Source organism: Clarias gariepinus, chromosome 8, assembly GCF_024256425.1.
Source record: "Clarias gariepinus isolate MV-2021 ecotype Netherlands chromosome 8, CGAR_prim_01v2, whole genome shotgun sequence".
Lineage (NCBI taxonomy): Eukaryota > Metazoa > Chordata > Actinopteri > Siluriformes > Clariidae > Clarias > Clarias gariepinus.
This window is the reverse complement of record NC_071107.1, coordinates 22008975-22026411: the sequence shown is the minus strand read 5'-3', so window position 1 is coordinate 22026411 and position 17437 is coordinate 22008975. Positions and strand designations below refer to the sequence as shown.

The window sequence follows — 17437 nt, the reverse complement described above, 5'->3', positions numbered from 1 at the left end:
AACAGTCCAGCAGGGGGCTACATGCGATAGCTTATGCTGGGGGGGGGGGGGGTTGTGGCATAAGATGCCACCAGGTTATTGATAATCAGAGCTCGTCCTCTCTAGGACATCTGAGGCAAGGGCTATCTCCACTTTGCTAATTTTGCCAGTTTCAGTTTAGCCCTCCTGGCAGCTATAGGGCAGATGTAGCCCATCTCCCAAATGCTAAGCTCTCACACTTTTTCCCTGTTATCTTTTGCAGATGAGACTTTACAAAACAATTCCACAATTTTTTATAGGTTATTTACATAATCCTGATATTTTATGATGACACCCACATCATTAGCATACTGTAAGCTGGTAAAAACAATGTTTCAGTAAAAGAGTGTATATTGCACAGTAGTTGTTCAATCCAAAGTGCATGTGGTGAAAATGTAAATGTGTTTCGATGGAGAGGGAGATTAATCCTAAAACAAAAAATAGAGAAATTTATGTGACAATTACTAGAAGTAGCAGGGTAAAAGCTATATTTTCTGCAAAACTGATGAGTGCATGACAGTACAGATGGATAATAAACCAAAACAGTGAAACCTCGAATTGCAATTAACGCGGTTTGCGAGTGTTCCACAAGATGAGCAAAGATTTTTAATAAATTTTGACTTGGAAAACAAACAAGTCCTGGTTTACAAGTATAAGTATCATGTATCACGCATGTGCTTCTTGTTTTGACACCGAACGTCATGTGATCACAACTGAGCCAATGGTTTTTCTCTCTCTTGCACTGCGGAATTGTGGATAATCGTCTCCTCTGCTGGGTCTTAGTGCTCATCTCTTACTGGTATAATTAACATCCATTCACACGTGTACAGTTTACTATTATACTGTGACTACGTGTGTGCAGATAAAACGTATTTTATTTTGTGTCTGTATGCGCATTTGTAAAGTCTCAATAAAGAGGTTAAAAATCCATTTTCTCTCTCTGCTCAAGGCTCAGCCTGTTGTGTCTGTTTGCGTCCGCGTCATTGGACATTGTGCCACACACACAGACCCCTCCCACTTTCGCCTTCAAAGACACACACACTCTTTCTCTCTGCTCTACACAGAAACACTCCTCTGTCGCAATTCTTTTCAAAGGTAAAGTGCAGGTTAATTAGTTTTTTTTTACTTTACAACAGTAATTCCGTTGGTGTGTTGCTCAATCGAGTGTCATTAGAGAGATTTCTTGTTTATTTTTCTGATAAAACAGTGTTTCGTTTGGTTGCGCACGTGTGAAAAGAGTGGAGGAGAGGTGTAAGATGAGAAGAGGGGGAGGGGCTTCTTACTTTAGCTTCACACACACACAGCGATTTATTTTGGGATTTATTTGTACTTTTTTTTTAAGGTAAACTGCAGATTAATTTGTTTTATTTTTACTTAATATTTTGTGTTAATTATTTTTATGTATTTATTTTTTTGGGCTGTGGAACGAATAATTTGAGTTTTTTACTATTACTTATGGGAAAATTGTGTGTGAAAAAAGTGTTTTGAAATACGAGCCCGCTTATGGAATGAATTATACTTGTAATCCAAGGTTCCACTGTATGTGCTGCAAAAGCAATCCAAAGCAAAATATTGTTTAAGAAATAGTTATAGGAATCATTTAACCTGGCTCAAAGGGAAGAATCATTTGATGATGTCCATGGGTTCCTGAATCCTGATATAAGCTTTTTATATCAAAATATCAAAGTTTTTTTCACCCAGGCATTAAATGTACAGTTAAACCTTGGATTGCGAGCATAATTTGTTCAAAGCGAATTTTCCCTATAAATAATACTGAAAACTCTGATGTTTCATTTCACAACCCAAAAATATTCAGATAAAAATAATGTATACAAAATTTAAAGAAAAAATAAAACAAATTAACCTTTTTTCTTCCTTTTCTTCCAGGAGCCGTTGTTGCAGTACAGTTACTAAAGAACAGTCACTACACTACACATTTAAAAAAAAATGCCTTACGCGTACCCACATGTTATGTTATACTAACCACTACACGTGAGCATGGCTGTTGACTATACAGTACAAGCGACCCTTGCACACTAAGACTGGGCATGGGAGATGATTACCCACAACCTCACAGAGCGCGAGAGAAAGAAGAACCATTGGCTCAGTTGTGATCACATGACACATGCGTACTACTCGTATGTCTTTCTCATTTAACAAGTTTAAATTTATTTTTCATTTTTGCTCGTCTTGCAAACCTTTCACAGACCAATTTAATTGCACTCCAAGCTTCCACTGTATATCCCTAATATTTGTGATTTTGTCTTTGTGTAAATATCTATAGACCTGACTGTAATTTTATGTGTCCTCAGTTGTTGAAATAAAGTTGGAGGTTGTTGCTTTTTAATTAGATACATTATAAACATCACAGCCATGCACCATGTCATACATCTTGCAGGAATGTTTCAAGCATAAATAATTTAAGAATTAGTGTTTGTATTTTGTAAAGCCTGTATTTTAAAGATCTAAAGATCTTTTAAAGGCTGTTGGTTGCTAGCTAAACACAATAGCTAATGAACTATTAAGTACATTTCTAGCTTTGAATGCATACACCATTAGGAAATAATTTAACATAAATACACTGTCGTACCTTTGTGAGGCATGTGCTGAATGTGTGTGAAACTGAAATGAATCCTGACATAGCGGCTTGATGTTAATCAATCAAACAGTGTAGGGTATGGGTCTATGTAAATATATGGATTTAGGTTGGAGGTCTATCAAAAGCATTCGAAGTGATTGATTAAAACATTGTGTGCATCGTGGACTGTTTAAAAGTCTGTTTTATGATAATGCAGAAAGACAAACGTACTGACTGCAAAGTTTATGTGCAATTGATTGCACTAAACAGCATATTGTACATTTATGTGATGTGATGTTGCCTATTTTCTTGCCATATTATGGTGGTAGATTTTAGATGATGCTGAAAACATTGTGTGATGTTATGATGAGGTTAATTCTTTTCTCAATGAGTGGTCCCTTTCAGGATTGCAATGACTCTATCCACAGGCCTTGTGGTTTTACCAGATGCGTTGATGAGTCTGTAGATGTGGCGGTTGATGTTCTTCTTTGAATAGACTACAATTGCTTAAAATAGTTTACACTCTAGTCCCAATTAATGAACAGTTAATTTCGTTAGGTTGATGCTAACAATTTACTTAAAATTAAAACACTAATAATGTTCATACTGAAGTTCCTTTTAAACTACTTAGCACTACTTGGCTTAATAGTATATAGATATAGACGAGAACAGATTTATAATTGCGTTATCCAGTGCAATTATAATTGGGTTAGAGGATGGCTTCCCTTTTGATTCAGGTCATTTCCAAGGTTTTTCCCTATGTCAGCCTCATTGAGTTTTTCACCGCCATTGTTGCCTCTGGCCTGCTCATTAGGGATGAATCTAACTTTTTCTTTATCTGGATTTTTGCCCTAAATTTGTCACCCAGCTAATCTTTTTCATTCATTTTGATCTTGTCAAGTGTTTATTTAATTCTATTCATTCCCCCTATTTTAATGCCATTTCCATGAACTAAATGTACATTGCTCTGGGAATATCTTTTAATATTCAGGGTATGTGCTTATGTTAAACTTTTATCCATGTTTTTTTCCAACAACTCACTTAATTCCAAAAGATGAATGCATGCACATTAATAAGGCATTTTCAACAAGCTGCAGTGCACCAGTGAACTTGACCTACAGTTTAAGATGGAAATTTTAACTGTCACTAAAAAGTGTTTCCCATGTAATGTGAAAGGTTGCACATAGTATTAAGGAGTATTTAGTCAAATCATATCCTTGAAATCACAAAAATGTAACGATGCTTTTGCATGAATTTTGGGGTTTGTGTTCTGTTGATTTGTCATTAGGCAATGTGATCCTCTGTTTCTGTGGACTTAGGGAGTTGTGGTAAAGTGTAAATGAAAAACAGAAAGACTCAAGGTGACTTTTTGCACATTTATATTGGATCAGCTTACTAAAATTCCAGCTAGCTAACACTGTTTCACCTGTGGATTTAATAAGAGTGTGGGCATGTAATGAAATGATGCAACCCATACTATTCAGTGTATGCAGCATCTCTGGACACACTTCTATTCAAGGTCATTTTTTCACCTTGCTTTCCCTACCATTTTCCCCCTTTTGTCTATACATGCACACATTTGCAGGAAAGAATATGTTTGACCCATTAGTGTTTTCAAAAAGCCTTTATGTGGATGTTAACAGTTTTTTGTTAACCTGATGCAAGGCTGTCTCACTTGCACAATGTGTCTGCTATAAGGCAATAATATTAAATCCTTTAATCAGTAGTCTTAGGGGCAGAGTTGGATTAATTAGAGATCTAAATTAAGCCTCATTAAAAGAATATATTTGCGCTCTCCTAGGGTAATCTCTACCAGCGTCTGGTTATCTTTTAGTCTTGAGAGTCCCATTAGAGGTCATCTGGTTGAGCTCATGAATTATGTAAATGTCAGAAAAGTGCAGTAGAATCCAAAATAGAAGACCATCTCACTTTACGGAATTTGTGCTTTTAATGTAAAATTATGGCTTTATACCCTTGTGCCATCATTGAGGTGTGGACTCCTCAAGATCTCTAAATGTGTGCTGTGGTATCTTGCATGAAGATGTAAGCAGCAGATGCTGCAAGTCCTGTTAGTTATGAGGTGAGGCCCCATGGATTGGCACGAATTATTTGCCCAGTACATCTCAAATATGCTTGGGCATCAAGGCGCTTCTTGCTGAAAGAAGGCGTCTAATAACGCCTTCTTTCAGGCGTAAAAAAGGCATACCCTTGCCATGAACATATACTTAGTCTGCAACATTTAGATAGGTTGTATGAGTAAAAGTAAAAACATTGCCCAGAGCATCACACCACTTACTAGCTTACCAACTTCCCATAGTAAAGATATTTTTGCTCCTTCATATGATTTAAAAGACTCATAATTTAGGCCATAGATTCATCAGACCATATCACCTTCTTTTTTTTTTTTTTTTTTTTTTTTGCAATTTATGCTCTTCTATGATATCAGATCGGACGGGCTAAGCTTTACACTCCATATGCATCAACGAACCTTGCGTGCCCATGATAGTTGCCTTTGGTAAGCTTGTTGCTTTAGATGTTTCTGCCGCCTGTTGTAGTTTTCATTACATAACTAAAGTTTGTGTTTACATTTCTCAATCAATTCAGTTGAGTTTTTATGTTGAAGAGCTTATGATCTCAGGTTAATGCAAAAAAATAAATAATCTCCTGTTATTTCAAATCTAATTAATATTTATTCGAACAAGAAAGTAACAATCGAATTGAGTGTTTACCTTGTATACCTGTATTTGTTTACAGACAAGTCATGGCTGTACCAAAATGGGCAACACTGACAAACGCATACTCATTATGGCAAGCCTAGGGAGCTAAAATACATTGGCAAAAGTCAGAGCAACACATTCTGGAGCACTTTGTTTACATTGTACAGGTCAAGCAAACTGCAACACTTATTTGAAACAAACCAAACTGGGACCACATTGGGATTTCAGAGGGGTATAAGCTCATTTGTGATGTTCACATATGTGCAAAAAAATTGCTGAGTAATCTGTCTGAGTTTTTTTGGAAGTCTGATAGGGAACAAGTATGAAAACACACTTTAATATCCTGCAAATAACACTGCAGTGAATATCTATTTTCCTGAAAGCGTGTATCATATGGGAATAGAATATTCAAGTCAGCAACAAGTTGAAATCCATGACCCTTACCAAACAGCCTCAGTGCCTGCGTTATCCCTGCACTTCAGTCAGTGTGGTTTAACTTATGACCTCTGTCATATGTTATGCTATGATCTGTCATTATGCTATGATCTCTGACCTCAGTAGGATTTTTTTTTTCCCTGTAAAATGTAAGATAGGATTTCACTTGTGGAGAAATCTAATCTGTGTGTAGTTCATCTGAAGTTGAAAGGTAAAATTTCCTTAGTAAGTACAAGTTCCCAAGTCATATTCAATCACTGCACGTACATCTGCTTCCTGTTGTAATGCTGGATCAGTACTTCAGTTCCCCACCTTTACTGCTCAATTGTACATCAAAGGGCGCATTATTGTGTGCCTTAAAGTCTTACTGTGTGTATTGTGAAATTGAAGAGACATAAAAAAAAAAAATAGCTCTGAATACAGATTGATTTACTGTGATGTGATAAAATTTTTCCCGTCTTATTTTGTCATCTTGCCCTTTTATATCGTTTCTACTGATGACAATACTTTTTTCTTTTTTTCTTTTGATTCTCAAAAGGTCTATTTCTGTGATGCATATATGTAAATATGCACAAGCTGCTTGTTTCCCCATAAGCGATAGGATCTTGATCGTTGAGTATGTATGCAAATGGTTCTGTGTGTTTGTAAATCTGCAGCATTATTTTGTTCTTTCTCTACTTTCTCAGCAACTCCTGCGAGAGATGCAGCAGATGGCCAGTCGGCCGTTTGCCACCATTAATGTTGCCTTGGAGACGGATGAGGAGCCGCCTGACCTGATTGGTGGAAATGTAAAGGTGAGTGTGACCTTCTAGATTATGACATTATGACCAAACTTGAAAGTGTCTTAATAATTACATTTTTCATAAGGCTAGACCTCATCACACATCTTTATTAACCAGCTGAGTCAGCTGGCCGCAGTCACCAATTTGTACTCTCTCAAAGCTACTCATCTGTTACCCACAGGTCTCACTTGCTCTGTTTGCCTGCAGCCTAATAATTGATAGCTCAGTTAAAACAACACCCTTCATCTTGACACCTTAATTGGAATGGAGTAAAACGACTGAGGGCAAACTGAATTAAATTTCTGATTGAACAACTTGGATAATGCATTTAATAATCTCTTAAATAGAAGGCAAATAAACCTTTTGAAAGTAATTAAATACATGCTTGGAATGTTTGCATACATTCTGCACACATGGTTGCACAATGACATGATTTTGCGCGTCACAGAAGTCGGGATGTTCTTATCACTTTTTGTGCCACCAAGTCATGAAGGCATTATGTTTAACATTTAAATATGCAGTGCAACTGATTAAAACTTGCCCATCATTCCAAACCAGTCTTTCCTAGCTGCTTGATATTCTCTGCCATATCAAGCTTTATAAGCTTGTTGTTATGGTAACATTGATATTAAAGACCAGTCAATGCATGAACATGTGCTTCAGGTTACAGGTTATTTTTTATTTTTTATTTTTATTTTATATTCAATAGATCAATAAATCATTAAAAGTTGTGTGTCCGCGTGCCCACGCTTTATGATCTTCATCTTGGCCAAACCCCCCAAATTTTTTCCCAGGGTGGGGGGACAGCCCTAAAGCATAGATTCAATTTAGATTTACCGCTTTCCTGTGTTCTCTTTCCCTCTCTCTCTCTGTCACTCAGTCACCCACTTCGCACACGGACACACATATAGAGTCTCTTGCTTTTAAAATGTTTCATGGAAAAAACTCCATAGAATAGAACAAGTACTAGATTGAAACGAACTGAATTACAGTTTTCATGTTTCAGTTTTCACATAGGATGCAGAACGTTTTCTGTCCTGTTTTCAGTATTTTTCAATATCCGTCACCAGTTAAAACATTATTGAATGTGTGAACTTTTGTAATAGCCACAATGGCATTGTTCAGTAAATGTATGAGTTTGTGTTGAGCAGTGAGCAATCTGAGTGATGGAGCTTTGTGGCAGCTGCCTTAGTACCAAAAAGTTCTAAAAGACAGCTCACAGATTCACTGCCAGAAACACACCAAAATGACTAGTTGCTTAAGCATTTTCCCAAAATGTCACAAATCTTAAGAATACACTTGCCAGGAAGCATTAAAATAGAGATGGGATAAAATAAGAGATTTAAATTTAATGTCATTTATTTTTCTTTAAGAATAATGCAGTAAATGGCACTAGTTGTATCTTTAAAAAAACAGAAGCTTAAAAAATACAATAATAATAATAATAATAATAATAATAATAATAATTGTGCTTTTTTTAATTGATGGATAGATTTTTTTAATCAAAGGCTTACTGATGATGTGAACAAAAATGTTGTCCATTCAAGACACAGATATGATGTACCACTTGTGATCCAATCTGCATTATCACAAAGAAATTGCTGAGTCTATTTCCCATCTAATTGCAGTATAACGATGTTGTTTACCATTACAAAATATGCCATCAGGATCTGTTCCGGAACTCTGTAGCTAATCAAATTAGTGTCTTTCGTTATATTCTCGAGTTGTTAAACAAGTTTAGCAATAGTTTAGTGGCTTACAGTGACTAGAAAATGGCGAGTTTTACTCTCGGGGTTACCAGAAAGCCATTAATAAGGCCTTACTCTTAACCCATAACTGCTCAGGTATATGGTACCAGTCAAAAATTTTGGACGCACCAAATTGAAAGTATCTTTCTATATTCTAGACCAATACTGAAGATTTTTAAAACTATGAATTATCACAGATGGAATTGGGTAATTAAGTAACAACAACAATCAGTTGTTATTTTAAGACATGACAGTAAGCCGTTCTGGAATAGTTCTTGCAAGAGCAGTATTGTCAAGTGCATTTGCAAAACACATTAAGCACTATGATGAAAATGGTTCTCATGAAGACCATCTCAGGACAGCAAGACCTAAACTTAAATGACTAAATGGCAAACATTTAGACTAGATTACACATGACCACAAATTACCCCACAGAGTAACCAACCAAAATCAAGGGTTATTCCTACAGGATATGCAGGCATCACTGCATCATTTTATATGAAAATATTATTTTATGTGTCTAAAATTATGAACATTTTTCATGTCCTATATGTAAAATTATTTCATTTCTTCTGCTTTAACATTTTAACATATTATGCAACATATTTAGCATTCTGATCATTCGGGGATTCAGAGTACTAGTAACCAGTGGTGTCAAAAGTATTCACATTCATTACTTGAGTAGAAGTATAGATACTAAGGTTTAAAAAGACTTCTTTAAAAGTTCAAGTCTCAACTTAAGCTTTTTACTCAAGTAAAAGTGTAAAAGTACTGGTTTCAAAACTACTTAAAGTATAAAAGTAAAAGTAACGTGAGAGGGAAAAGGCATTAAGGATAAAAGCTTAGGCTGTGCTACGGGCCTACATACTGCACTAACACCTCTTAAAAAAAAATGTTTTTGTTGTATTTTTAACGGCCATATTGATTTGGGATACTGTATATGGCAATTGAAAAAGAATGCATTTTAGTACAATGCAAATACATTAAAGAACCATATATGTGTACCACTGAGCATTAACATGTTTCATGGAGAAAAATATATGATAACTAGTTGGCTATAAGTATTTTAATGGTGCAAAAAGTCAAACTTCAGAGGCATGTCATCAGTAACCTTTATTGGAATGTGAATATACATCCAAGCTTAGCTGCAGAAATCTGTGAGGGCAACATACAAGCAAATTAGTGTACTCAGGGCAGGCTTAGTAACAATTACCCTTGTATGGTTGTCTACAATAAACATTAGTGCTGTCAGAATGAATGATTAATCCAAGTGATTAATCAAAAAAAAAAAAAAGTGTATATATATATATATATATATATATATATATATATATATATATATATATCACGGACTATCTATATCTGTGTCTATCACAGACATCTTCGTCTACTTATCACAATGTTATCAACCGAAAATGCTATTTTATTCAAACGTCCTTGCTGGAGTGTATGACATGACGTCATGTGCAGGTGCGATGGATCGCGTACCAACCAATAGGGTGTCGCAATGGTATGTTTATACTTCTCATTCAACCACAATCAAATTCGCTCTATCTGGATGGCGCGATTTATCCAGATGTTTTTTTTGTTTGTTTGTTTGTTTTTTGAATGACAAGCTGAAATAAAAGTAACGAGGCTATTTTAAAAATGTAAGGAGTAGAAAGTACAGATACTTCTGTGAAAATGTAAGGAGTAGAAGTAAAAAGTCGGCTGAAAAATAATTACTCCAGCAAAGTATAGATACACAAAATTTCTACTTAAGTAAGGTAACAAAGTATTTGTACTTCGTTACTTGACACCCCTGCATGTAACCATATAATACCTATAAAATACAATACAATACCGTATGCCAGTAAGTAAAGAAGTGCACCATGTTTTAAGGCCATAGATGCACATGTGAATTATAAAGCACAAAAACTTCAGAATAACATTCATGTAAACAGGAGTAGGAGTGATTGCAGAGGTCATTGTGATTTCTTGATGAGAGATGAGCGACTGGAATTACACTCTGCTATTGACATATCAACAGTTCCAAAGAGGCTTTAGGTCATCAGGTTCTTAGTTAAGGCCAGTGTGTTATATTCCTCATGAAAAGCTGCAATTGTATAAATGCTAGAAAATCAATTTCAGTAGCCAGAGTAAGGTGTTTAATTTGATTTGTATTGAAGCTTTGTTGAATAGTGTATCTCCAGAAACAGACTTTTACTTCAGACATATTGAGGTGATTTTAATGTTTAAAGGAAAAAAATAAACGAGTTGATATTGAGAAAAAAGGAACAGATGTTCCAAGTCGCTCTGGATAAGAGCGTATGCCAAATGCCTAAATGTAACGTACTCTCCATCTTCATAATGTCTGTCTGTCATCTAAAAGAAATATTTATTCTTTTTGGACTGTCCTGTGTAATACAGCCCAAAATTTTATTGTCCTGTCCTGAATTAATACATGCTAGAAATAATAATGTCTAAATGATGGTGATAAACTGTGCAGAAAAAAATAGGCGGATGTGTCTCAGTGCTAGGTTTTTATATTTTAATATTATTAGTAGTAGTATTGTGTAAAAGTGTGTTAATAAACCTCTTAGTTGCCTACTAAAGAGCTTTTTCTAAATATGTTTTCATCAGTTTAGCAGATTTTGTAATTGCTTAGTTGTTCTTGTTTATTTTTTAGGTAAGCGTTTTATAGCCCTTTTCTAATTTTATAAAGTTGTTTTTCTTCTAAAACTAAACTAAATTTCCACTACATTTCCTCCAGCTGTGTTCCTTACTATTGTTTTGCGGGACACAACCCCCTCCGTGTGATATTAAATCACACAAGAAAAATGCAAATTAAGCATGTATTAGTTGATATTGTCTAGCTCATCTGCAAGCAAGCTGTTGTTATAATCACTCAGTGGGGATCATTTTTAAAATGAAGGACAGCTTTATCTCTTGCTAGTAGTAGAGCCAGAATAAAATTTTCCCTCTTCAGTAATTCTCAGGATTATAACACTGAAACTCAGCCATAACATTAAAACCACTGATCGGTAACTTAAATAATACTGGTTGTTACATTGGATAATTTAGGTAGCAAGTGAAATGTTAGATCTTGTTCATGTTTTGGAAACAGGAAAAATGCAAAAGCATAATGATTTGAGTGGGCTAAATTCTAATTGTAGCTGTGCCAGAGCAGCTCCAAACCGCAGGTCTTTAGGGATGTTCCTGGACTGCAGTGGTCAGGACCTACCAAAGTAATCCAAGAAAGGACAACTAGTGAACCGGTGACAGGGTCATGGGTAGCCAAGACTCACTAATGCATATTTTAAGTAAAGGCTGCTCTGATCTCACAGAAAAACTATAGTAGCACAGATTGCTGAAAAAAAGTTAAGTTTGCTTCCAATATAATGGTGTCATAACACAGTGAATCAACATTTGTTGTCTTTGGTGATTTCATAGCAGCAGACCATCAGGGTACCCAGGCTAATTTCTGTCCAAAGTTTTCACATTGGGCTTGTGAGTATCAGAACAGGACCTTGGAGCAATGAAAGAAAGAGGCCTGGTCTGATGAATCACTTTTTTCTTTAATATCATGTAGACAGCAGGGTGCAAGTGTTTTTTTTTTCCCTGGTAAAGAGATGGTACCAGGATACACTATGGGAAAAAGCCAGTAAACCTTGGGTCTTGCCATTAATGTGAATGTTGACACATTCCACCCACTTTAAGCATTGATGCAGACCAAGGACACTGTATTCTGTGTCCATTTTTGCAGACCAAGGACCATGGACACAGTATTCCCTAATGGTAGTGACCTCCTTCAGCAGGATAATTTACTCTATCACACTGAAAATCTTTGGTGTTTTGCAATGGTTTGAGGAACATTACAAAAAGTTCAAGGTGTTGCCCTCCAAATTTTGATCAAGCATCTCTGGTGTGTACTGGGTAAACAAATTCTAAATTGTGGACACCACACTTCACTACTTAAAGAATCTGCCAGATACCACAGCACTCCTTCTGAGGTTTTGTGGAGTCCATGCCTCAATAGATCAAAACTGATTTGGAGGCAAAGGGGATCTACTGTACACAAAGTTAGGCAGGTGGTTTTACTGCCCTGTCTGATCTGTATGTACACCATGTTTGTCCCAAAGCAGGCGGATGACAGATGTTGTCTTCTGCCACATGAGCCCTTGCTTGATTGGTTGTATAACCTTACACTCATAAGGGAGTAAATAAGATTGTTTCTTTTGAAACAGGGCTGTGATGTTTCCAGACTATTCCTGAAGGATCAAAAAGCATGATACTACCCACCTCACAACTTTAACCTCATGCCTCATTTCTGTTCCCACCTGCCTCTTGCTAGCTGCCTTTTCTTTCTCTCTCTCTCTCTCTCTCTCTCTCTCTCTCACACACACACACACACACACACACACACACACACACACACACACACACTCACTCACTCACTCACTCACTCACTCACTCACTCACTCACTCACTCACACTCTCTCTCTCTCTCTCTCACTCTCTCTCTCTCTCTCTCTCTCTCTCTCTCTCACACTCTCACACTCTCACACACACACACACTTCTTGTCTCTCCCACCCTCCTATTTATAAGAGTTAATTAAACCAAACCTGTGTTTTGCTGGCTCAGTCTGGTTGCCTTAGATAATCTCTCTAGTCCAAACAGAACACACATGCATGCACATACACATATATTTTTAGACACATTTTGTTAAAGTCTGTAATTAAATTTTCTCAAGCGGTCCACAAAAGTATAAGACTTGAGGTGCAATGTGAAGGCAAAAGAGAGCAAAATTGTAAGGCTTTGCTCTGTGTGTGTACAGTAACAGAGAGTGAGGGAGAGAGAGTAAGGTTTGGGAGCAAAATAAAAGATTCAGTTGGGTGAGTGTTGGAATGTATTTTGAGAGAAAGAGTAGAGTTGTGCCATGATTTTGCCTCCAAGCACGGAAGAGGGCATGTGTTTTTATCCTGCTTTTTGGCCAGATTACGTACACCCACTGACTAGAGACCACAGTGATTAAACTTGTATTAAACAATGTCAGGGTATGTGTATGAGCTCTGTGTGAGGGGAGTATTAAGGTTACAGTATTGAAGTATTTATTACAGTGCTTTTATTTGTACATGTTGATTGTTCATAATATTCATGTCTGGTTTTGTATTAAGCGATGGGCCTGGTCTGTACAAGAAGGTGTTTGTTACTTAGGTAACACTGGGAAAACCAGGGTTTCTGGTAGAAGTCTTTTTTTATTTTAATTATAACTACAAATTAATAAATTTAAGAACATACTATTTAGTACAATGAATGGTCATGTTTTAATGATGAAAAATCATGTAAAGTAAACAAAGTTTTAGAGCATTGTTAAAATTAATTCACCAACCTTTTTGTATTGAGCCAATCTCGGGTATGCAGGGTTGCCGGCATCCACGTATACTATTCGTGTTTTGCAAATACAGTACACTGCAAACCAGAAACCTTTCCCACTGTTAACTTGTTTTCTGTAAAAACATGAAAGAAATCTCCTTGTTTAGAGTCAAATCTTTTATGCGGGTTTTAAATTGAAAGTGGGCTGGGAATTTCACTGAAACATGGCAAACCTCCCTATGTGCTTCAGCAAGAGCTTAAAGTAAAGGGCATTAAAATTAAAAACCTTGCAACTTTTTTGTTTCATCTGTCAAAATCCCTGAAGGCTTGCAAGCTTTTATTAAAAAAAATTATGATAATAAGACAGCGAAAGGGGGGGGGGGTCATGGGGGAGGAATGTTCTTCCTGATATCCGTATCTGAATAGGACATGTTAACACAAACGCACACACATTGTGCAACTCTGGACCCTGAAGTAATGGACTTCACAAGATCTCTGAAGGTGTGCTGTGGTATCTGGTACCAAGTTGTTGGTATTTCAAGGCCAAGTCAACACCTTGAACTTTTCATGAAACTTATAGTTTTGTTTACTGAAGTTAAGTTCAGAGTTATTTTTAACTGAAAGTATAGCACAAATAAGCTCCATTAATAACTATGTAAGTGGAAGGTCCTCATATAAATGGTTAGAAATACAGTATGTGTTTGTTTGCATACACACAAAAGAAAGATAACAGTGTCAGTGTCTAAAATTTAAGGACAGTATCATGTCAGAGTCATTAATAATGAATTAACCTTCTTTATTTGTGTCTGTGTCTGCAGGCTGTGCCAAAGCCTATAGCTTTGGAACCATGTTTTGGGAATAAAGCAGCAGTGCTGTCCATCTTTATCAGATTACCCAGAGGCCCTGGAGGCATCCCAACTCCGGGACAGTCAGGTGGGCATTGCATAGCAAAAAACTCTCTTAATCAGCTATTCAGAGTCTGTTAAATGTGCTGAACACGCTACGTAGTTACAGTAAAACCATTGTCTCTCTGCGTCTGTCTCAGGCCTGGCAGTGGCGAGTGCCCTGGTAGACGTGTCTCAGCAGTTGTGTGTGTGCTATAAGGAGAAATCTGGAGGGCTGCGCACCCGTAAGCAGCAGCCAATAGCGCAGCCAGCTACGTGCATCTGACACTTGCTTTCCGTCCCCGATTCCTGAGCTTTGACCTCCCCCGGGACTAAGCCACGGACACATGCATCCCATATGGCGGAGGTCACATACTCACAGGTGAAACAAGGATGCAGAATAATTGGAGAACTGAGACTCCCAACCCATGAAACGTACCCACGTGGAGAAGGAAAGCTGAAGGAATGCGAGGCACAGACATGGAAAGAGGGAGACGGAGGGAACCCTTTCTCACCTCTAACTAATTGACTGCAGATAGGACTTCTGACTCATATCTGCTATGTGATATTTAACTTATTATTGTTGTTCCTTGTTTTAGTCCCTTTTTATGCTCAGGAGGAGTTTCCCCTGCACTGCTGCACCATGGTCTCCATGGCAACATACAGTCAGACCACCCATAACTAGCTATTATACGTTCACCTGCCCTTAAACACTTGCCAAAACAAACACAAACAAAGGTCATCCATGAAGCAGGTTGAGTATCTGCGTTCCTTAAATCATGGCTCTAAGGGCAGTAGAATCTCTGTGGTGTTCTAGGTTATTGAAGGTGTGTTCAATGTTGCAATGCGCGCATGTTTTCATGAAGTGGGTCATTTTCACAGTCAAACTACGTCATGCCATTTCTCCGTTTGTAAGAAACAGGCAATTTTCTCTTCTCTTTTCACTTCAGTCACTTTCAGTTGTGCCTGACACAGATCATTGCCCTGTGTCCTGCTCAAAAGCATTTCATCAGTGTTTTACACTCAAAAAAACTTTTCCCCCCTTATCTCAGTCTGATTTCCCTTCTTTTTGCCACCCTCAGACCCACATCCTGTATCTCCTTTGAGACCCCATGCCATTTCTGACTCAAACTGAACCTTAGGGAGCTGAAAGTGCGTAAAGGCAAAGGCCTCAGGATTAAATCTGAACAGCAGCTTTTAGAGTTTTTCAAAATGCCAGATGCCATTTTAGACACTTATGTTTTCCCAGACAGGCGCACACAGTGGTAGAGTACTTCCAATTACATTTATAATGTGTGTGCATGTGCAAATGTTGGATTTTTTGTTATTAGGGCTAAAGAGCAGGTTTTAGTGTAGACTAAATGGCAGATGAGAAACAGAGAAATATGACATTATAAAATGTATAACAGTGGCAATTGTTATGCTTTTTGTTAGGCGTTTTTTTTTTTTTTGGTCCATATTTGGTCTAATTATTATTATATTTTTTTAGAGATGTCTTGTTCTCAGCTCATTCCATTACATCCTCTTTCTCAGATCAGGGAGCTTTCTACTCTACTGGTTTTCTACATTACCTGAATTGTACTAGCATCCCAGTGTATTAAGAAGTTTACTTTTCAATTCCATCTAACCTTGTATTTATTTCACCAGAGTATGCTCACATGCAGGTATGTTTTGTGTCTTTTGCATTTCATTACAGAATAATGAAGTAGGGTGCAGAATGCAGTTATTCCTCTCTCATTTGTTCCAGGCACGTGCCATTTCAGTTATTACTCTGTGTATTACACTGTCATGCACTCGGTATATAATGAGTTGTGACGAGGCTGCAGAATGGAACTGAGATTGGATTTATGTATCTCTGATTACCTACTTGTCAATTCCCTTGCAATGGCTGAGCCATGATTGACGTGACACGGGCCTTTCACAAACATTATGGCTGATCAGACCACTGCAACCAAACAAGACCTTTCATTGCGATGTCACACAGAACTGAAAACTGCTATGATTGTGATGGGAAACCACCTTATACTTTGATGGATTAAATGTTAGGATTCATCAAAATGAGGAAGTAACATCAATAGCTTGGAAGCTATAAAGAATGGGACTGTCCACTTTAATAAACGCTCAATGGAAGGCTAAGAGATAAAAGCTAATTTCTGCAGTTTTAGACAGCATATAATAAATTGTAAGAAACTAGGTATGACAAGCACTCACATTCACTTTTTACGCTCATCATGTAGAACACAGACATGAAAGGAGATAGTCTTTTGGTGAGAGAGCCAATTAACCGATTCCTTCAGGTCTCAAAGAGATCTTTACCCAGTCCTACACCTCAATCTCACCACCTACTTACTGTACAGTAATCACTGTAGATACCAGGATCTATAGGTTAATGTGTATAATGTAGCAGCAGATGAACTCTTTTTGTAACATAACGATGAACATTAATGTGAATGCCATTTCTGTTGAATGACTTGCTCGGCAGGTGAAGTATCCCCAGCTTTTACGGTGGGAGCTCACTGCAGCTTCTTTTTGTATGTAAGATAGCGAATGTCATCATGAACAAATTGATTTAAGCACAAATGCAATGTGTAAAACAAAATAATAATAATAAAACAAGAAAATTCTTGAGAACTGAAGTTGTAATTATACATGTACATAAAAAATACAATTTTTGTCTATAATAAATGCTGCAATTAAGGGTCCTTTTTTATCCAGTAAATAGGTTTTATTAAATGTTTAGGTGTGCATACACTCACAGAGTCTAAACCTGCAAGACCAGTTTGGCAAAAATAATATATTTACCCCTAGTGATGAATTGCTGCATAAAATTTATATTCAATCATATGAGAATCTGATTTTTTTTCCCTCTTTTGTGACTTTACAGAAAAAAATGATTCTTGTTGTAGCCCTTCCTTTAAA

The 17437-nt window shown here is 36.9% G+C and overlaps 1 protein-coding gene across 3 annotated transcripts in view; it reads left to right on the top strand.

Annotated features, from left to right (window-relative positions):
• The window catches only part of atrn (attractin), a 75557-nt gene extending 58338 nt beyond the window's left edge, over positions 1-17219 (top strand). For 2 of the 3 annotated variants that reach the window (XM_053501663.1, XM_053501664.1), the window contains exons 27-29: positions 6435-6542; positions 14453-14567; positions 14680-17219. In XM_053501663.1, the coding sequence (XP_053357638.1) occupies positions 6435-6542; positions 14453-14567; positions 14680-14804 (348 nt within the window). In that variant the 3' untranslated portion in view covers positions 14805-17219. Of the gene's footprint in view, positions 1-1905; positions 2366-6434; positions 6543-14452; positions 14568-14679 lie in introns of those variants that run through there. The other variant, XM_053501665.1, reaches the window with a different exon arrangement.
• Positions 17220-17437: the final 218 nt, after the last annotated feature.